This window comes from Sitophilus oryzae, unplaced genomic scaffold, assembly GCF_002938485.1.
Source record: "Sitophilus oryzae breed Bouriz unplaced genomic scaffold, Soryzae_2.0 scaffold_1146_pilon_pilon, whole genome shotgun sequence".
In the NCBI taxonomy this organism is placed as follows: domain Eukaryota; kingdom Metazoa; phylum Arthropoda; class Insecta; order Coleoptera; family Curculionidae; genus Sitophilus; species Sitophilus oryzae.
This window is the reverse complement of record NW_022145778.1, coordinates 893,934-912,897: the sequence shown is the minus strand read 5'-3', so window position 1 is coordinate 912,897 and position 18,964 is coordinate 893,934. Positions and strand designations below refer to the sequence as shown.

General features: G+C 32.0%; 2 protein-coding genes across 8 annotated transcripts in view; one reads left to right on the top strand and one right to left on the bottom strand.

The window, feature by feature from the left end:
• The window catches only part of LOC115886970 (vitamin K-dependent protein C-like), a 136,579-nt gene extending 135,607 nt beyond the window's left edge, over positions 1-972 (top strand). For both annotated transcript variants that reach the window (XM_030906307.1, XM_030906299.1), the window contains 2 exons: positions 630-687; positions 796-972. In XM_030906307.1, coding sequence (XP_030762167.1) covers positions 630-687; positions 796-920 — 183 coding nt within the window. In that variant the 3' untranslated portion in view covers positions 921-972. The remainder of the gene's footprint in view (positions 1-629; positions 688-795) is intronic.
• A 4,030-nt stretch (positions 973-5,002) lies between these two features.
• LOC115886862 (diacylglycerol kinase theta) overlaps positions 5,003-18,964 on the bottom strand; it is an 80,304-nt gene continuing 66,342 nt past the window's right edge. For 3 of the 6 annotated variants that reach the window (XM_030906178.1, XM_030906197.1, XM_030906210.1), the window contains 4 exons: positions 16,652-16,946; positions 12,830-12,986; positions 12,354-12,461; positions 5,003-8,732 (listed from right to left, as the gene is read on the bottom strand). In XM_030906178.1, coding sequence (XP_030762038.1) covers positions 8,472-8,732; positions 12,354-12,461; positions 12,830-12,986; positions 16,652-16,946 — 821 coding nt within the window. In that variant the 3' untranslated portion in view covers positions 5,003-8,471. The remainder of the gene's footprint in view (positions 8,733-12,353; positions 12,462-12,829; positions 12,987-16,651; positions 16,947-18,964) is intronic. The other 3 variants (XM_030906204.1, XM_030906216.1, XM_030906188.1) reach the window with 2 other exon arrangements.

Below are 18,964 nucleotides of genomic sequence, written 5' to 3'. Positions count from 1 at the left end.
TATATATATATATATATATATATATATATATAATATAATAATAATAGCTCCCGTATATAGCGTTTAACGCCTTGGGAGTAGCAAGGTACAGCTTGCTATACTAGAGTCGTTCGGTATACAAGATTTTAAAATACAAACCAAAAATACGAGGAATAGTTATGTTCTCCATGTATTCTACAACATATTTATTAATCCATAGTATCTAACTAGCGTAACGTCATAAATCTCGCTCCGAGGCTGTTCTATTAGAGACGGCATTGGTCTGATATTTAGAAATGTCAAAAGCTGATGACATTTTACCTTTGACAATTATGACATTTCGGGTTGATTTTTGGAAGAAGAGGAAAAACTGTCACTTTTTTTATTATTTTCCTTTTCTATTTCACGAAAGTAAAAAGAGTTACCTATCTGATTTGTTCAGGCACTCAATTTAAAGAATATCAGTAACTTTTTTGACAGAGGGATTTTATATTTGCCGTGTTGGTAAGAAATAACGGTCAAAATTCAAAGTTATTCATTTTATAGACTATATCGACTATATCACGTATTCTATCGTTGAACAGCTAACTATAATCAAATTAGATTTTTAAATTGTAACTTTTTCTTTTTATAATATTGTTATACTTTAGGATGATGCAGGAGGGCCAGTTATGTTTAGATCATATGGAGGCACATACGAACTGTTAGGTAAAATAAATTAAACTATAGGATAAAGAGTTGAGAGGTGTTTTTTGTTTGTTACATAATATATTTGGATACGATTATAAAATATTTGGATGTTAATTATAATTTTAGGTATTCTGGCAGACTACAATGATTGTGAGAAGCCTGAGAATTTAGTATATTACACAGCTATTAATGAACATCTGACTTGGATAACCCACAACACAAGAGATGCTTGTTATTGCTATAAGATCTAAATATTATTCTGTTAATTAGAATAAGCTTTGCGAGTCATTTTGTACTGTACATTTTAATCAGAAAGGTATTTATCTAAATTAATTTAGTTTATATTATGTTATTGTTTAATAACATTTTTATAGTATATTATTTTGTATTAAATATTTTGTTTTATTGAAATGTAAAATAAATAAAACAATGTATAGTTCATACACAGCGTTGCCCAATTTTACAGATTGTCTTTTAATCAAAATTATTTTAGGAGAAACAAAAATAAATTCATTATAAATACATTAACAGTTATTATTTATATCAACAAAACTCATCTCCTTAACAGCGCTTAAGGGACATAAAGGTCCATTACTATCGCTTTCCCGTTCAAAATATTCTAATAAGGTTGCAATGATATTTTTGCAGCCCCTATTAAGCTATCTTATACAGTTTGCACTAAAAGAAGTTCTAAAAAGAACAATGTTCGACTCCAAGGACTGCTAGTAAACATTTTTAAGCTTAAAGTATCACAACAAAATTATTCATTTAAACCAAAAACTCGTAAGACAAAACTAAAGATGCGCACCCTTATGGGCTATTTCGTGGCACTTAACTTGTCTGAGATGTAGCTGGCTTTACCGTCAGCTTGTCTGAGAATTCCGAGATTTAGTTTAGTTCTGCGCCACTGCGCGCTGATAGTCGCTTGACAGAGTGAGTGACAGGCCGGAGACAGTGTTGCCAGAACTTTTTGGAGAGGATTTTTCAGATATTACACATTTTAATATGGCAACACTGTCGCTTACAGATCTACACTTCGATATGTCTTCGCTGGGCCGAATTAGAGAAAATAAGTGTTTTATGCGTTGACCGCAGAACGATTGGTGTCTCCACTGTACAGAGTGAGCCAACGATAGAGTAAAGTCCATTATCTCAGTTGTTTCGAGGTTTACAAAAAAATGTTAAATACAAAAGTTATAGGGAAAGTTAAGATACACATTTTAAAATTATTATATAGTATACAGGGTACTTCAAAAATGTGTGGCGGATATAACATATGTTTTTTTAAATGCAACATCCTATTTTTTATTTTATTTTTAGATTTTGCGTAAAATTCTATAACTTTTTTATATATATTATATACCTAAAATTAATAGTTTTTGTAATATTTAAATTTGCTTATACAAATGTTAAATTGCAGTGTGGTAAAAAATTGTCAGCTGTACCATTGTTTCTGAAGTTGGAATACCAAAATTTGGTATGAGAGTTCTATAGAGATTAAAAAGAAGATATATGTTAAGATATTTTAGTTAAATGCTACAGGGTGTTCAAAGTATATTTATGAATTTCAACTACTTAAAATTAAAAAATCTCAAATTTTTTAAATGGTACACCCTATATATTTTTATTTTTTCTGGTAGATTTTGCAAAGCTCTTCAACTTTTAATTAAGTTTGTCATATACCTATTTTTAATAGTTTGCGATGTATTCCATTTTTTTCTATTTTTACCCTAATTTTTAATACAATTACGCTATAACATCATAGTTACCGTGACAAAACAAACATATTTATTACTTATTTTTATCAAGTAGTTTAATAATTGGTTACAATTGTTATTATTAGTCAAAATTAACTAACTTTACTCAAATAAACTAAAATCGTAGTCGTGAATTTCTTGGTGTATTTCTATATTATGAAAGATGACATTTGGATTTTCCGTCGGGCCGAATAGCCACAGATTAGGATAATACTAACTAGATTACCCAATTTTTGACGACTACTGATATTGAAATTTTCTCCGACATACAGTAAAGTTTTTTTCTCGTTGTAATTTAGGTTTATAATTCATTTCGTAAAGCCAATATTACTACTGCCACAAAACCGTCCCATTACACACTGAAAATATTATAGTATAATATAATATAAAAATGTTTTCTAGATAATCTACATCTATTCTTATAGTAATAAAATTATTATTTTTTGTCATGGTAACTATGATGTTATAGCGTAACTGTATTAAAGATATGGGTAAAAATAGAAAAAGTTGGAATAAATCGCAAATTATTAAAAATAGGTATATGACATACTTAATAAAAGTTGAAGAGCTTTGCAAAATCTATCAGAACAAATCAAAATATATAGGGTGTATCATTTAAAAAATTTTAGATTTTTTAATTTTAAGTAGTTGAAATTTATAAATATATTTTGAACACTATGTAGCATTTAACTAAAATATCTTAACATATATCTTCTTTTTAATCTCTATATAACTCTCATACCAAATTTTGGTATTCCAACTTCAGAAACAATGGTACCACTGACAATTTTTTACCACACTGCAATTTAACATTTGTATAAACAAATTTAAATATTACAAAAACTATTAATTTTAGGTATAAAACGTTATATATAAAAAAGTTATAGAATTTTACGCAGAATCTAAAAATCAAATAAAAAATAGGGTGTTGCCTTTAAAAAAACATATGTTATATCCGCCACACTTCTTTGAAGCACCCTGTATACTCTATAGTAATTTTAAAATGTGTTTCTTAACCTTCCCTATAACTTTTGTATTTAACATTTTTTTGTAAACCTCGAAACAAATGAGATAATGGACTTTACTCTATCGTTGACTCACCCTGTACAGCACTTGTGACCTAAGGGGAAATCAAATCAGATTTGTCACGAATTCGCCCATTAGGTTGCGTATCTTCCTAATTCTTTCAATCATTTTTTATTTTACTGCCATCTAGATAGAATTTAAATGAAAAATGGGAAAAATAAAACACATTTATATTTAATAGTCTCTATTTTACTATGGTTTAAGTTAACTATCGTAACATTCATTATACTTTACATAAATAAATGTCCCTGGACCGGAGCCTTACGAGTGGTAAAAGAGAAGGAACGAGCCCTCGTGTCTCACCGGTTCCTCAGGAACCCTTTGCGTATGCCTCGGACACGTCACTGGACCCCATCCCCTCCCCTGGTACCACCACGAGGAACCCCAGCCAGGAACCCGCGCTCGCTTCTACAATTTAAGTACTAACCTGAAATATTTATATATATTTATATTATAATTTACAGTAAAACAATGATAGCTTTCCACATCCAATAGTAATCGATTTAATCATAATAATAATAATAAGGTATGTAGTAGTAGGTACTATAATAACCTAGGTTCTAGGCTATAGTAGAGAAATTAAGGTTATTATTATTACTTAATTGTCGAGAACCCGTCTTGAGTCGCTCTCCGTACGCGTATGCTCCAGGATGCTCGCGTACGAAATTGAGCCCCACGCGACTTGCGGCGGGTTACACGTCGAAACGTTAGGGTGGTTACCTGGATAACCAGCCTAACGTTCAGCCTAACGTTCAGCTGTCGTGGTGCTTCGCGTCGCCAGCAGAAATTTCCCGTTTTTTGAGCCCTGGTCCTCGAAACATGGTTCGGAGCACCGCGTTTCGAGGGGAAAAAGGGGAATTAAAGCTGGCGAGGCGGGTTTATGGGCTTAGGCACATTCCTGTTGGGATTCTGAAAAGTATTTCGTGAATTTAGTGGGTGTTTCACGGTTTGAAAAAAGTTTGTTTGAAATAAAGAAGGGTTTTTTTAATGATTCTTTTTGAGTAATATTTTAGATATTGAAGCGATATAATAATTGCATTTTTAGTGTATATTGAGATTGTTTGCTTCAAGTTGGTTGGAGTTTTTTACGTTAAAAATATATACTTATTTAAACGAAGAAACTTAATATTATATTAAACTCTGTTTAGATGTTAAATGTAGTATTTTTATTTTAAAAAAGTGCTTAAGTGCTCTTTTCTCGATTTCTTGATTAAATTGATTTTGGGACAAAGAATTTCTCTTATAAAGTTCTGCTCTATGTAAATAATAGAATGTGCATGTTATTAATTTAAAAACATTTGTTATACGTAAAAAAATCCAGCACAACAAAATATTTTTTCATCAAGAATTCTATATCAAACCATCACAAACAACAAAAAAAATTAATTCCCACATCAAACACGAAACATTCCTTCAAAGAGATTCATTAAAAATTGCCATTTTACCTCAAAATCACCCAGTTCAAAACGCGACATACCCAATAAATTCTCTTGTATCTAGATTTGCGCAGGACCGAACTAAATAAGTTTCGAGGTGAACGACCCAAAGAGGTGCAGTCTTTGTCCGAAATAAAAATACAGATATATTTTTCTGGACAAAGACTCACCCAAAATAGAGTCTACTGATCTGTTACCCGTTTTTCTGTATGTATTTTTATTTTTTTTTTTGGCAACCAGCGTCTATATAAAGACAAATTTTTATCACACTGATGTTATAAAGCATCAAAAGGAAAGCACATTACGCACTTGAATTTTAAAGTCTATATTTGCCGTACGGCTGCATGATCCTTCGAGCAGATACTTTCCTATATTCCATTATTTTCACTTCTTTGTTGTAATAATACACTCATACACACACACCACTATGTCCTTTTCGAACAGGCTGTAGTTCTAAAGAGCTAAAACCTAATAAAAATAGAGATAGAATATTTAAAAATATATTTTTTGTACCGAAACTTCTCGTAATTTCACACTCGAGTCGATTGGCACTTGCAATAAGCAATGTTTCTGAAATTATTGGCACATCGTCCTCATCATTCTGGGGTATAAAAATAAAATATTATACACGAAGAAGCGTAATAAGGGTTTGTTTGATTCATTTTACTCAATCCTAGAACTAAACCTGCTCGAAAAAGTTTTTCTTATTATATCTATAAATAAATAAATAATATTAGCATAAACTCGTGTCTGTCCGAACAACGAAACAGTAAAAATGTAGTAAAAACTTGGTAAAAATGACCATACTTGTTACATTTTACATGGAGATAAAAACATAGTATACAGTGTCGAACACAGAGTCCACGTCAAATGGGATTGTTTTTCTTTGTTAATCAAACATCAAAACTCATAAAAGGTTTGTTGGAATTTACCCCGAAATTTTATCGTATTGTTTCTCCATTTACCCTAAATTTTAACCAAGTTACACAAGCTGTTTGACATAAAAAAGGGATATGTTACGATTTTTTATAATTAATATTGTATATTTTTTCCTTTTTCCTATTTTCTCTTAAAAATAGAATTTAGACTTGAAACCTTTGATTACAGTGTTTTGGTACCTTATGGCTGATTCATGAAAGAATACAAATAAAAAGATCTTTTTAAGTGTCTATTTGAATAAATTTTTATCTGAAGTAAGTTTTCCATTTACCCTATAATTTCTAGGTGTAAATTTTCCCATTTGCCCTAAATTTTACACAAGTTGTTTTAGTTTGACACAACACTTTAGTGTTATTTACCCTAAAATTTTTAAGTAAGAAAATAATTTACCCTAAAATTTTCAGGTAAGAATATAATTTACCCTAAAATGTTCAGGTAAGAATATAATTTACCCTAAAATTTTCAGGTAAGAAAATCATCTACTCTAAAATTTTTAGGCAAGAAAATAACTTACCCTAAAATTTTCAAGTAAGAAAATCATTTACCCTAAAATTTTCAGGCAAGAAAATAATTTACCCTAAATTTTCAGGTAAGAAAATCATTTACTCTAAAATTTTCAAGTAAGAAAATCATTTGCACCTAAAATTTTCAGGCAAGACAATAATTTACCCTAAATTTTCAGGTAAGAAAATCATTTACCCCAAAATTTTCAGGTAAAAAAATAATTTATCCTAAAATTTCCAGGTAAGAAAATCATTTATCATAAAAAAATTAGGTCTGTATTACCCTAAAATTTATACAAGCTTTTATTCGTTAAAAACTCCCATTCGACGTCTACTCTACGACTAAATGACACAATCCTATCAAACAGAGAATTTTAACTAAAACAAATAAATACAATAAATAGAGATACTAAACTGTCTTTAGTCTTTGTGTTTTTTGTCACTTTTTAAAAGAGCGTCTGCTCTAGGTCGGTGGGCGATGCCTCGCCTCCATTAGACGGCGACGGCAGAGTCTCCAGGTTCCTGTCCCCGGCACCGGCAATGGCCATCGATGGCTCCGTGTTCCTCCGCTTCATGCGCCTCTTCATCTTCTTCAGCATGGTGGCCTGCGGAGGGGAGGAGAGTCGAATTTAAGGTAAAAGAAAGGACATTTTTTCTTCGGTTTCGAAAACTATTACTCAAAAAAGAAAGAGAGACAGGTCGCAAGAAGTGAGAGGTCAAGCAAACGGCATGCTCTATATATGTCTAAAAACCAGTTTACACCTTTGTTTTTATTACGAAGTCTGTGATAAACAGATTTCTTTGTTTTATTATTAAATTTTGTGCTCGCCCAGTAGTTTTTTCTGTTTAAATTTTTATTTAAGAGTGTTTTTTTGTGCTTGTTTTAAAAATAATCCAGTATTTTCAGACTCAGTAGTGCAGTAATCAGGATTTTGTGTAATGTTAAAAATCATAAGTTTAAGTAGTTAAAAATACTTTATTTTAAACTCTAGACTCAAGTCTTGTATGTTGAGTTGAGAATTTAAAATTAACTGTTTTAATTGACTGCTTTTATAAAAAAAAATTGAAACATTTTTTATAATATTCTCGGATACTTTTGTTTTCTAAAATATATAAACAAAATTACAGTCTGTATACTGAATTACGTTTCATTTAAATAACGGTATATAATATTAAATAAGAGTAATGTAAAAAGGCTTTAAGAAAAAAAAATGATGATGAACATAGGGAGAAAGCGTCTAATGGTTAATAAGGATATTTTTAAAAATATTTTTTAATAAAAGGGAATTGTTAATAAGATGATTATAAACGGAAAAAACTCGGAAAGCTAGAAAAATTTACGGAAAATATAGCTTTCCCAATTGCCCTAAAATTGGCAGAATATAATTTAGCTACCAGGAATATTGAGGGATAAGTAAGGATAAACAATAGGACGTAACAGTAACTTTCCGGCTTCCCTTAAAAAAAATTATTTGCTCTAAATTAATAAACGTTGTAATTTAAAATGCGTTGCGTGTCCTGGAAAATATAAAAATGGACTACAATTTTTCCGCTTGCCCTAAAAAAATCTTATTTGCCCTAAATCTTGTTGAAACAGAGAAAAATATACGCTGATAGTTTTCTCTATTTTAGGGTAAACAATATTTTTTAGGGTAATTGAAAAAAAATATATAGTTTACCCTAAACTAGGGTAAACGATATTTTTGTGTTATTACCCTAAAAAATAGTATTTATCCTAAAATTTAAATAATGTATTTTAGAGTAAACAATATTTTTAGGGTAAGTGAAAAAATATTGTTGACACTATTTTAGGGTAATCGATTTTTCTTATATTCTTTTTAAATATTCAACATTTTTATTGGGTTAGATGAAAAATAGACTATTGCCCGAAAAAAATATTATTTACCTTAAAATTTTAAACAATGTTTTTTAAATACTGAAATACTGGAAAAGAGTGTTTGCCATAAAAAAAAACCGTTTACTCTAAAATTAGGCGAGTTGGAAAACAAACTAAACTAAAACAGTCTGAATAATTCCCTTTTGCCCTAAAAAATGTCGTTTGCCTTAAAAAACGGGCGAGTTTACGCGGAATTCTGATCGAAAGGGGTGGCTTGTGTCTGTTGGTGGTGTTGGGGTGCGGGAGAGGGTTGGGGGGGTGGATCGTCGGTCAAGGGTGTGGGTCTAGATGCGGTGGGGCCCTCCTCCCCGTTAGCGCTGAAGTCCTGCGCGGCCTCTGGGGGGCACGCGGAGCCCCCCGCCGCTGACCCCGCGGCTACCTGCGGCGGTTCGAGGATCGGCTCGGTTGGGCGGCGCTTGAACTTTTTTTTCTTCAGCATCGTGGCCTAGAAGAGGGCAGAGAAGAGCAGTCAAGCGGTTAGTGAGGGACGATGATCAGTAAGTAGGGGAGACCGGGGGCGTGAGAGAACCAGAGATAGAGAGTTTGAATCTAAGCCGAATTGAGTTAAGTTTTAAGTACAGTAGTTATAGGTACACAGTGTCATATACAGGGTCTTTCAAAAAACATATGTCTTCCCTTGTGGGGAGATTCTTCACGTAAGAATAATATTTATTTTTTATATTGACTTCATTCGAAGGAAATAAAGATAAAGTACTAAGGGAAAAAAAGTGTCGACATATTCACCAGGAACGTGCACATGGATTATTACTGGAATATTTTGTTAAGAAAAACATGTACGCAATTGATTTTTCCCTTGTTAGCAAAATTTTGTAGGATGTTTAATGTTGATTAGAAGTTGTCTCTTTATATTTGTCTCCTTGATGAGATAAACGCAATTTTATTAATTTGCCTGCTTTAGCCAAGTCTAATAGGAACCTTTAAATTTTTCTAATGTCATTAACTGGCCAAAGTGTTAAAGAAATATGAGAAAAAAGTTCTTAAAAACATAGGTGCGGAAATGCATAGTTTTCTGGATGTTAAATCTTTTAAAAATAGGTTGATTTTCTTAAAACCCAATTTTTGGAATTTGCTGCGGGTAGCACTATACATTAGTGATATAAAACTGAATAATATATTAGATTAAATAAGTTATTTATTAATATCCTTGTATCGAAATCGAAAAAATGTCAAGATACAACGGTCAATCCGCATTAAACGGTCTACACAACCTTGCTAACAAGGGAACGAAAAGTCAGTGCTGCACAATTTTTAAAAAAAAACTCCAAGTTATAACCCATGTGCATGTCCCTGGTGAATCTATCGACACTTTTTTAGTATTAAAATATGTAGCACTTATCTTTTACCCTGAAAATTTTTACGTCGGGAATCTCCCACAAAAGATGGCACATGTTTTTTGAAACGCCCTGTATAATCCTATATATTTTTTTACTTAAAACTAATATATCTGTGATTTGAACGAAAAAAAAAACAATCAAATTATTGAATTGATTAGTATTGCAAAGTTTTTTGTATTATATTGTATTTATGCGTTCTCGAAGAACATCATTAGGAGCATAACATTACTAGTAAATCTACGTATTGGATAACGGCATTTTGTTAAAAAACATAAATTACCTATTGTCCTAAAAACACACGTGTTCTTTTAGAAATGTATTATATTATAAGTTTTAAAGATACATATACTTACTTATAAGAGTTTTAATTTAGATTTAGATTTTTTATTACACACTGTATTAGTATTAAACAATAACAACTTTTAAATATTTGCCTGTTATTTTTTACCTACAATTATGATTTCTAGCTTTAAAAATCAAGGCAAAACTTATCTATTATATCTAAAATACATGCACTTTGTCAAAAGTATATAAGAAAACCCTAGACTAACTAGAAACTTGTCATCTACATATACTGTGCTAATAAAAAAAAACTAACAATCGCAAAGATTTGTTTCTCCAAAATCTGTAGAGTAGTACACATAGAAAAAAATGACAAGGACAGTTGTATAGTGTGTCCCTCAAGTAAGTGCCTTAAGTACATTTTAACCTGGCGTCAAAGACAGCAGACAGCTGGTGGATGAGATTGGATGATAATCTTGGCGAGATTAATCTCTAGTAGTTATTTACTAAAAAATTGACATTGTCAAAAATTAACACTAATTATAGAAAGAACTAAAAACGATAGAACGTTTACAGGCACACAAATCTATTTACAAAAAAATTTTTTTTTCGAATTTTAAACTAGGTGCACAAATTAAAACTCATTTTTACTCAATGTAAAAATAAATTACAGTGTTCTTAGGGCCAGCTGCCAGTCAGCACCAATAAAAAATAAAGAAGAATACGGGCAAAGTAAATGATGTCTAGAGCTTGACCTCGCCAAAAATAATTGATTGTCGTTCCCCAGCCGTCTTTGACGCCGTTTTTTTTCGACTATTAGATCCTTGAAACTTGCCCATGAGTTTTTTGCAAACAAAATTGTTGAAAATTTTGTTCCAGAAAATTAAAAAATTAGAACTACGAAAATTAATTTTAATCAGTGACATTTTCAATTTATTTCAAAATGGCAAATAGAACATATAGTTTTGATCTACTACCACTTAAAAAATATATTCGTAAATTAGAGACATCCTGTATACGTATATCCGTATGTTTTATTGTATGGAACTGGCATAAATAAGTTTAATTATTCTCTACGTTATATCCTTGTTTATATATACCGGGTGCGTCTCAAAAGTGGCTCATCCTTATAACTTTCTTATTTTTTCAGATAAGAAAACTAGATTTGATATGTTAGTATATGACATGATTGACGTATTCAATTGTTTTTGGTCACTTTCTGTTTCACCGGAAATGACTACAACTTGACTACATACGAGTAGTAGAAATGACTACATACTGGGTATTTTTTTACTTTATTCGATAGAAAATGACACTTTAAATTGAATGACATATCATATGTCAATTTCTGACATAGTCACTCAAAAACAAATTGTATTTTAAATTTCAATCTAGAGTGCCATGGCTGTGTTAAAAACTTGCTATGTTAATTTTTAATCAAGGAGCCTTGGAAAAATAGATTTGATCGTTTAATGTTTTTAGTGTCTTGTCCTGGCCGGTTAAAAGATGCCCAAATCGTATTTTTAATCATACCTATCTCATTTTTTTCAAATGGAACGAGGGTGTCTCATTAGCATATTTGGAAAAGGCATTTTTTTACGAATAATTTGATACCACACACTTGGTATTTTGAGTCAAATTGTCTTTATAAATCGCAAGTTACAATTTCAAATAAACTATATGTGAAAATGTCAAAAGTTGACATACGATATGTCATTCGAGTCAGAGTGTCATTTTCTATCGAATAAAGTAAAAAATACCGAGGGTGCCATTTAAAAATCAAAAGTTGTAGCCATTTCCGGTGAAACCGGAAGTGGCCGATAACAATTGAATACGTCAATCCATCCCAATTTACATATACAACATACAACATATACTAACATACCAAATCTCGTTGTTTTGTGTGAAAAAATAAAAAAGTTATAGGGGTGAGACCACTTTTGAGACGCACCCGGTATACAAGGGTTATATCTAGTGTGACATCCTATATATGTAATGTATTTCCAGATGACCACACGTGTAGAGAAAACATAACCTTTATCGATTGTTCACCACATTAGTATCAATCATAATACATGCATCGAAAATCGCGTATGATTGAAACAAATCATTTCGAAATAGCACACGACCTTTAAACCTTACAAATTAATAAGGTATCTCAAAATTGTAGAGATTAATATTAATAGCAAACATATATTAAATAAATCGGGTGCTTCTCAAAAGTGTCTCGCTCCAATATAGCGTCAATGAATTAACATACTTTGCTAAAATTATTCGATCGATAATTTGTTTTAACATCAGTACCAATCACTAATCCTCTAAGACAGTGTTGCCAACTATTTCAATCATTGTTTATCGCTCCGTATTTACTTTAATAGTTCCAAGGTCTTGTGCCATTTTTGTTTCGTAAAATGATACGATATACAAACCTTTAAAGCTGATTTTAGTATGACTACTTCACAAGGGCTTTGTATCCAGGGTTCACCATCGACTTGTACTGGAATATCAGCGTTCAGATGTATTCTAATATGTTTGCCCTAAATTAGAAAACACTCTTTGTTAAGTAATATTATATTTCCTTACATCTAGCTTTAAAATTTATCTTATTATTCTTTTTTATTAATTATGTATTGTATATTTAGCATTTAACAAATAAGAAACTAAGAAAGTACCCAAATACAATTCTAGAACACCTTTTTTTGTCAGCTTTGTTTGGCTTTTTTGTATTATTTTTTCTTTGGTTTAGAATTGATTTATGCAAAGTGTACAAGTCTGGAAATAAGTATGCAGGACTTGAAAAAAGAGGTATTAAGTTTCTTGATACTTCTTTTTCAGCCTTTATCTTGAATGATATTTATATTTATAAGAATTATTTAATACCTATATATGAAGTGTTTTTACTGACCTGTGCAATGCGCATTGCTGACCTCAGGCCTGATTGTATCTGTCCTAAATGCACCACACCGGTAACACCGACAACCTCTAACAATCCATCGAAATGAGTTGGTTTGGAAAAATGCTGATCTTTCTCTAGACCCCAAGGGTTAGCTCCAGATCCCCAACTAAGTAATTCAAAGTAAAATTATTATTATATTATTGGTCTTTTGATATTAAAAAACATAGTTATGTGAATAAAGATATATCAGGACTTAATGTTTATTTCTTTAAAAAATAAAAGATATGAAAAAGAAAAATTGTACGTCTTAACAGAAAAAGTAAATTACTTGGTAAATCTAATTTTTGCTGTAGGATATACTGAATAAATTTTGTCAGATAAAAATTGTGTTTATTTATAATATAATAAAGAGTATTTCATTTGAAAGAGCAAGGTAAAATATCTCAACATTCTTCAGTTAAACCGAGATACAAAGGGGGTCGAAAAATGCAACTAAGAGAGCTAGGACAAATCTTTGTGTAGTATCTTTAGTTTCATAAAAAAGTAGCATAGTAATATGAAAACTGCGTATTTCTAACTCTACTCATAACCTAGAAACCCTGCAAAACACATGAAAATGGGACACCCTGTACAAATAAGAAGAGAATCTATATTTCATATCAATTAAACTTTTAGTTACGATTTTTAAATTCATTGTTGCCAACCATGGACATATTCGGCGCCGTGCTGACTTAACTGGAATTTAAATTTCGCGTTGGGGATTCAGATGGTAGCTCTGCTGTAAACAATGTGAAGTTGCCGCTTTATTTATTTCCTGATATTGTCATTCGTTTTGACATTTTAGTTTTGTATTACGAGTTTTTGGTTTAAATAGTTAGTATAGTTAGTATAGTTTATTTGTTCCAGTTAATTACAAAGTACATTATAATATAAATAGACAGAAATATAATATAAAATAATCATGGTTGTGTGGCCGAAGGAAATATATATTATATTTCAGAAATCTGCTTAAGGCTTAGCCCGATCCTGTCGTGTTAGAATGTAGAATATTTAGGAGAGAGTTAAGGTTGTCGCCCACTAGACCGCGGCGCGACGCGGCGCGGCGCCATGTGGAAATTTCTTTTGTCTGCTTGCCATGTATTTAAATGGACCAACGTACATTAGAGCGCGCAGCGCCGAAGCGCGCCGCGGGATTTCCGTCAAGAAGTCGGAAGACTTCTCTAGCAACTTTTTTCCGTCTCCCGCGTTTCGGCGTGTTGTAGTGTGCGTACTCACAACGGAAATAATTTTGCATTCGAGTCTTTTCAGTTGGCTTTTTGACTAGGAACTAGTGATACGTATCAATGGTAGAATTGTATTTTTAAAGGTAAATTAGGCAAATCGATTTTCATAAAGAAATATAATATTTTTTTTAGTCTCCCCTCACTAGAGACAGATGGACGAAATGCCTTTCTATCAAAGATTTAATATAATTGAGGGGTGTAGAGGCAAAACCGGCAATCTCCACTTTTTAACAAAAGTGACAATCTCCAATTTTTAAATTCTAATTAGCTAAATATATAAAAAAGATCAGGGTTTTTTCACCACATAACTAATATACACATCAGAATAAATAAGAATTATCAAAAGTATTAGTAATTTGTCTCTTCTGAAAAAATATGATGAGTATAGAGATACCCGGTGTTTTGCTTCTAAAACCCTCAATTGAGGAGTGCGTAAAATGTTTCCTTTATATTTTGTAATACTGAAAAAAATGCTCTTGTCTTTTATTAAATCTGGAAAAAGATGGTAAAATTCTCCAAACTTCTTTCTTTTTTTGTTAATCGTATGAGTCCAAACTTTTCCTTTTCTTCTTCACCCCCTCTTCCTCTTCCTCTGTTAGAAGAGCACAAAAAATACGCTTTCGTCCGTACTTGAACTCATTGCTTTAAAAACTAAACTACAGTAAGTAAAAAACACTTCGACTATAACTAAATAGCGTTTCCGCGTTTCAAAAGCGCGCTATAGTGGGCGCAGTCCCTTCGCAGCCGGAAAAAATTCTCTTGCCAGCGCCCGCCGCGCCGCGGCGCCATGTGGAAATTTCTTTTGTCCGCTTGCCATGTATTTAAATGGACCAACGCACATTAGAGCGCGCAGCGCAGAAGCGCGCCGCGGGATTTCCGTCAAGAAGTCGGAAGACTTCTCTAGCAACTTTTTTCCGTCTCCTGCGTTTTGGCGCGTTGCAGTGTGCGTACTCACAAGGGAAATAGTTTTGCATTCGAGTTTTTTCAGTTGGCTTTTTGACTAGGAACTAGTGATATGTATCAATGGCAGAATTGTATTTTTAAAGGTAAATTAGGCAAATCGATTTTCATAAAAGGAATATGATATTTTTTTTAGTCTTCCCTCACTAGAGACAGATGGACGAAATGCCTTTCTATCAAAGATTTAATATAATTGAGGGGTGTAGAGACAAAACTGGCAATCTCCACTTTTTAACAAAAGTGACAATCTCCAATTTTTAAATTCTAATTACCTAAATATATAAAAAAGATCAGGGTTTTTTTGACCACATAACTAATATACACAGCAGAATAAATAAGAATTATCAAAAATATTAGTTATTTGTCTCATCTGAAAAAATATGATGAGTAGATATACCCGGTGTTTTTTCTTCTAAAACCCTCAATTGAGGAGTGCGTAAAATGTTTCCATTATATATAGTAATACTGAAAAAAATGATTTTGTCTTTTATTAAATCTGGAAAAAGATGGCAAAATTCTCCAAACTTCTTTCTTTTTTTGTTAATCGTATGAGTCCAAACTTTTCCTCACCCCTTTTTCCTCTTCCTCTGTTAGAAGAGCACAAAAAATACGCTTTCGTCCGTACTTGAACTCATTGCTTTAAAAACTAAACTACAGTAAGTAAAAAACACTTCGACTATAACTAAATAGCGTTGCCGCGTTTCAAAAGCGCGCTATAGTGGGCGCAGTCCCATCGCAGCCGGAAAAAATTCTCTTCCCAGCGCCGCGCCGCGCAGCGGTCTAGTGGGCGACAACCTTTAATCACCGCGACCTTACAGATCTATTGTGTGTTCCCCTTTCTTAAGTGATAAAAAAATAAACATTTTTTGTATTTAAAGTATTTTAAAATTTTTAATAGTATTCCGGATACACGCAGTATTATTTCATATGGCGCTTTCAATGTAAAATACGAGAGAAAAATCATTGGGTGGCTTTGATAAAAATTTACTGTGGAAAATGCCATATGAAATACAAAACCGGGAATATCTGCGAAACCGTTAAAAATTTTGAAATACTCTAAAGGCAAATGTTCATTTTTTAATTCTCCATCTATATAAAAAAATTAAATTTAAAAAAACAAAGAAAAATTATTTTATCTTTTAGAAAGTTTGACATAGAATTTTGAACATTCTGTATGATTTACGATTTTTTATTTCTTTAAAGTAAATATATAATATAGTTTTGATTTCAGGACAATTCTTGTATTATTAATAATTTTTTTTGAAGAAAGGCTGAAAAATATATAATTTTTATTTATTTATTAAAATCTCTGAAATTATCGAAATATATTTAGTCATGTCTTAGGATTATGTAAAGTGATCTGAAAGGAAGCCAAAAATGCAATAATATACAGGGTGTTCCATTTAAAAAAAATCATCCCACTCACACTTTTTTGAGCCACCCTATAGAAGTTAAAATATTTTCCTGAAATACATCCTAGTACATACTTTAGGTTTGCACTTAAACAAAATTCCCAAGTTTTTTATTCTAGGAGCTACAGATGCCCGACGCACTATTGCCGGACCCTGTAGATATCTGTAATACTCACCTCAAAATATTCAACACTATGATCCCCTCAACCTGCGGCAAATTCACCCTTTTGAAGTCCACCTCTAGTTGAACCAGCTTGTGCAGATCCCTGTACACTTTTCCTTGCCCGACCATTCTCCTCAAGCCGATTTTGACGTAGACGCTCTTGTTGTGCAGCCGGCTGATGAATTTGCCTGGGTTTTCTTCCCGGGCATTGTGGAAATCGAGGCACAGGTCGGCATCGATGCCTATACCGAAGTAGTTGTTCATCACCAGGATCTGGGAGTTGTCCTCGCTCGTCGAGCCTGAAACAACTGTAGAAAACGTTCAGGGACGTAGAGATTGGGGTAAAAGTCTGATGGTGTAAGTGGTTTAAGGTGGGTTAGGGTAATGTTCAGTGGGTAGCTATCGGAAGAGACCCGAATAATAAAATGCAAAAAAAATCGCATCTATTCAGTATAAATGGTTTATTTTAAGCAACTGGATCATTAAAAAGTTATTTAGGATCTAATAGATATAGATGTTAATTTAAACAATTCAAGGTAAGGCTATTTTCAAGTGTATTTTCCTTTTTAAAATATTTTCTACTTGGCCTCTCTACTTTCTATACAGGGTGGTTCGAACTGTATTCCGGAAACTTCGGCAGCATATTCTGCAGATAAAAATAAGTAAAAAAGTTCGTGTAAATGTATGTCCTAAAATGCTTAGTTTCGGAGATACAGGGTGTAGAAGTTTCATTTTTATTTCGATTTTTTCAAAATAATTTCTGAAGTAAGGTCGATATTTGGATGAAAATTGGTATCTGGGAGTTTTTTGACATGGGAAATTTGATTTTGATGTCAATATGACTCCTACTAGTAGAGGGCGCCACCTACATATTTTTTAACTGGTTTGAAGAGTAATAACTTTTCGTCCGTACCTGTATACAACTACTGAGAAAAAAATATACATTTCCGTGATTTTTTACGTAAAAAATATCTCTTGGTAAAAATCGCTACGAGTAACCGTTCTCAAGATATTTAGAATGGAAATAGTCAATACATGTCATTATTGACAAAAAAATACATACGTTAGATATGATAGATAATTATTTGACTTAAAAAATAAATTTTTATTTTTTTAAATTAATAATAAATTTTTCTGCGAAAAAATGATGATAAAACAGTTTCTGTTGAATTTTTGAACAAAAACATTCCAAATTTATGATTTCAGTTTGATAACTATTTAGTCAACATGTTGATAGCTATTTAGTCAACAGGTATTGATAATTTTGATTCCAAATATCTCGAGAACCATTACTCGTAGCGATTTTTACCAAGAGATCTTTTTTACGTAAAAAATGTCGTAAATGTATATTTTTTACTCAGTAATTTTATACAGGTACGGACGAAAAGTTATTAGTCTTCAAACCAGTTAAAAAATATGTAGGTGGCGCTCTCTACAAGTAGGAGTCATATTGACATCAAAATCAAATTTCTCATGTCAAAAAACTCTCAGACACCAATTTTCATCCATTTGGTTTAAGGTGGGTTAGGGTAATGTTCAGTGGGTAGCTATCGGAAGAGACCCGAATAATAAAATGCAAAAAATTCAATCAAAAATTCAATTCGTTACTAAAAATGCATCCATTTTTTTCCTGTTTATTGTGATCAAAAATAAAGGTTTTGTTTAAAGTTGTTTATGCCTAAATAAAAATAATTTAAAAAAATCCTATTACCCCTACTACAATGCTATCTACCCACTGGATCATAACTCATGACGGTCAAATTAAAACTAAAAAGGTCACGACACTCATGACAACCAGTATAAAAAAATGTATTTTTTTATTTAACCAGAAGTACCGTACGATCGAAAAAAAATGGCGTCCCGTTGGCTGGGAAATGACGATCGATGACATTTCCCATATAAATTTACATATATATTGACAGCGATCTTCATTTCATAGCCATCGCTGACGCCGTTTTTTCTCGATCATTCGGTAGTTAGATAATAAGTCAGTAGCTACTTCGGGTTAAATAAAAAATATATTTCTGAACACCTGTTTCTCTCTTCTTAACACCGAAGGTTGTTCTTACATAAATCAAAGAAAATCTTTGATTTTTCTCAGGACTTACGACCGAGAAATTATCAATTATTTTTCTTTATTTAAATAAGAACAGTCTTCGGATTGTCACGGGGTTTTTAACAGGACACTATCTCCTCAGTGAATACCTCAGTAGATTGGAGCTGCAGAGATTGAAGAAACAACTGCGAATGCAGATTCTGTAGGGAATATAGGGGAATACCAGAACACCTCATCACTGAGTACGCCGAGACGACAAACATTCGTGCC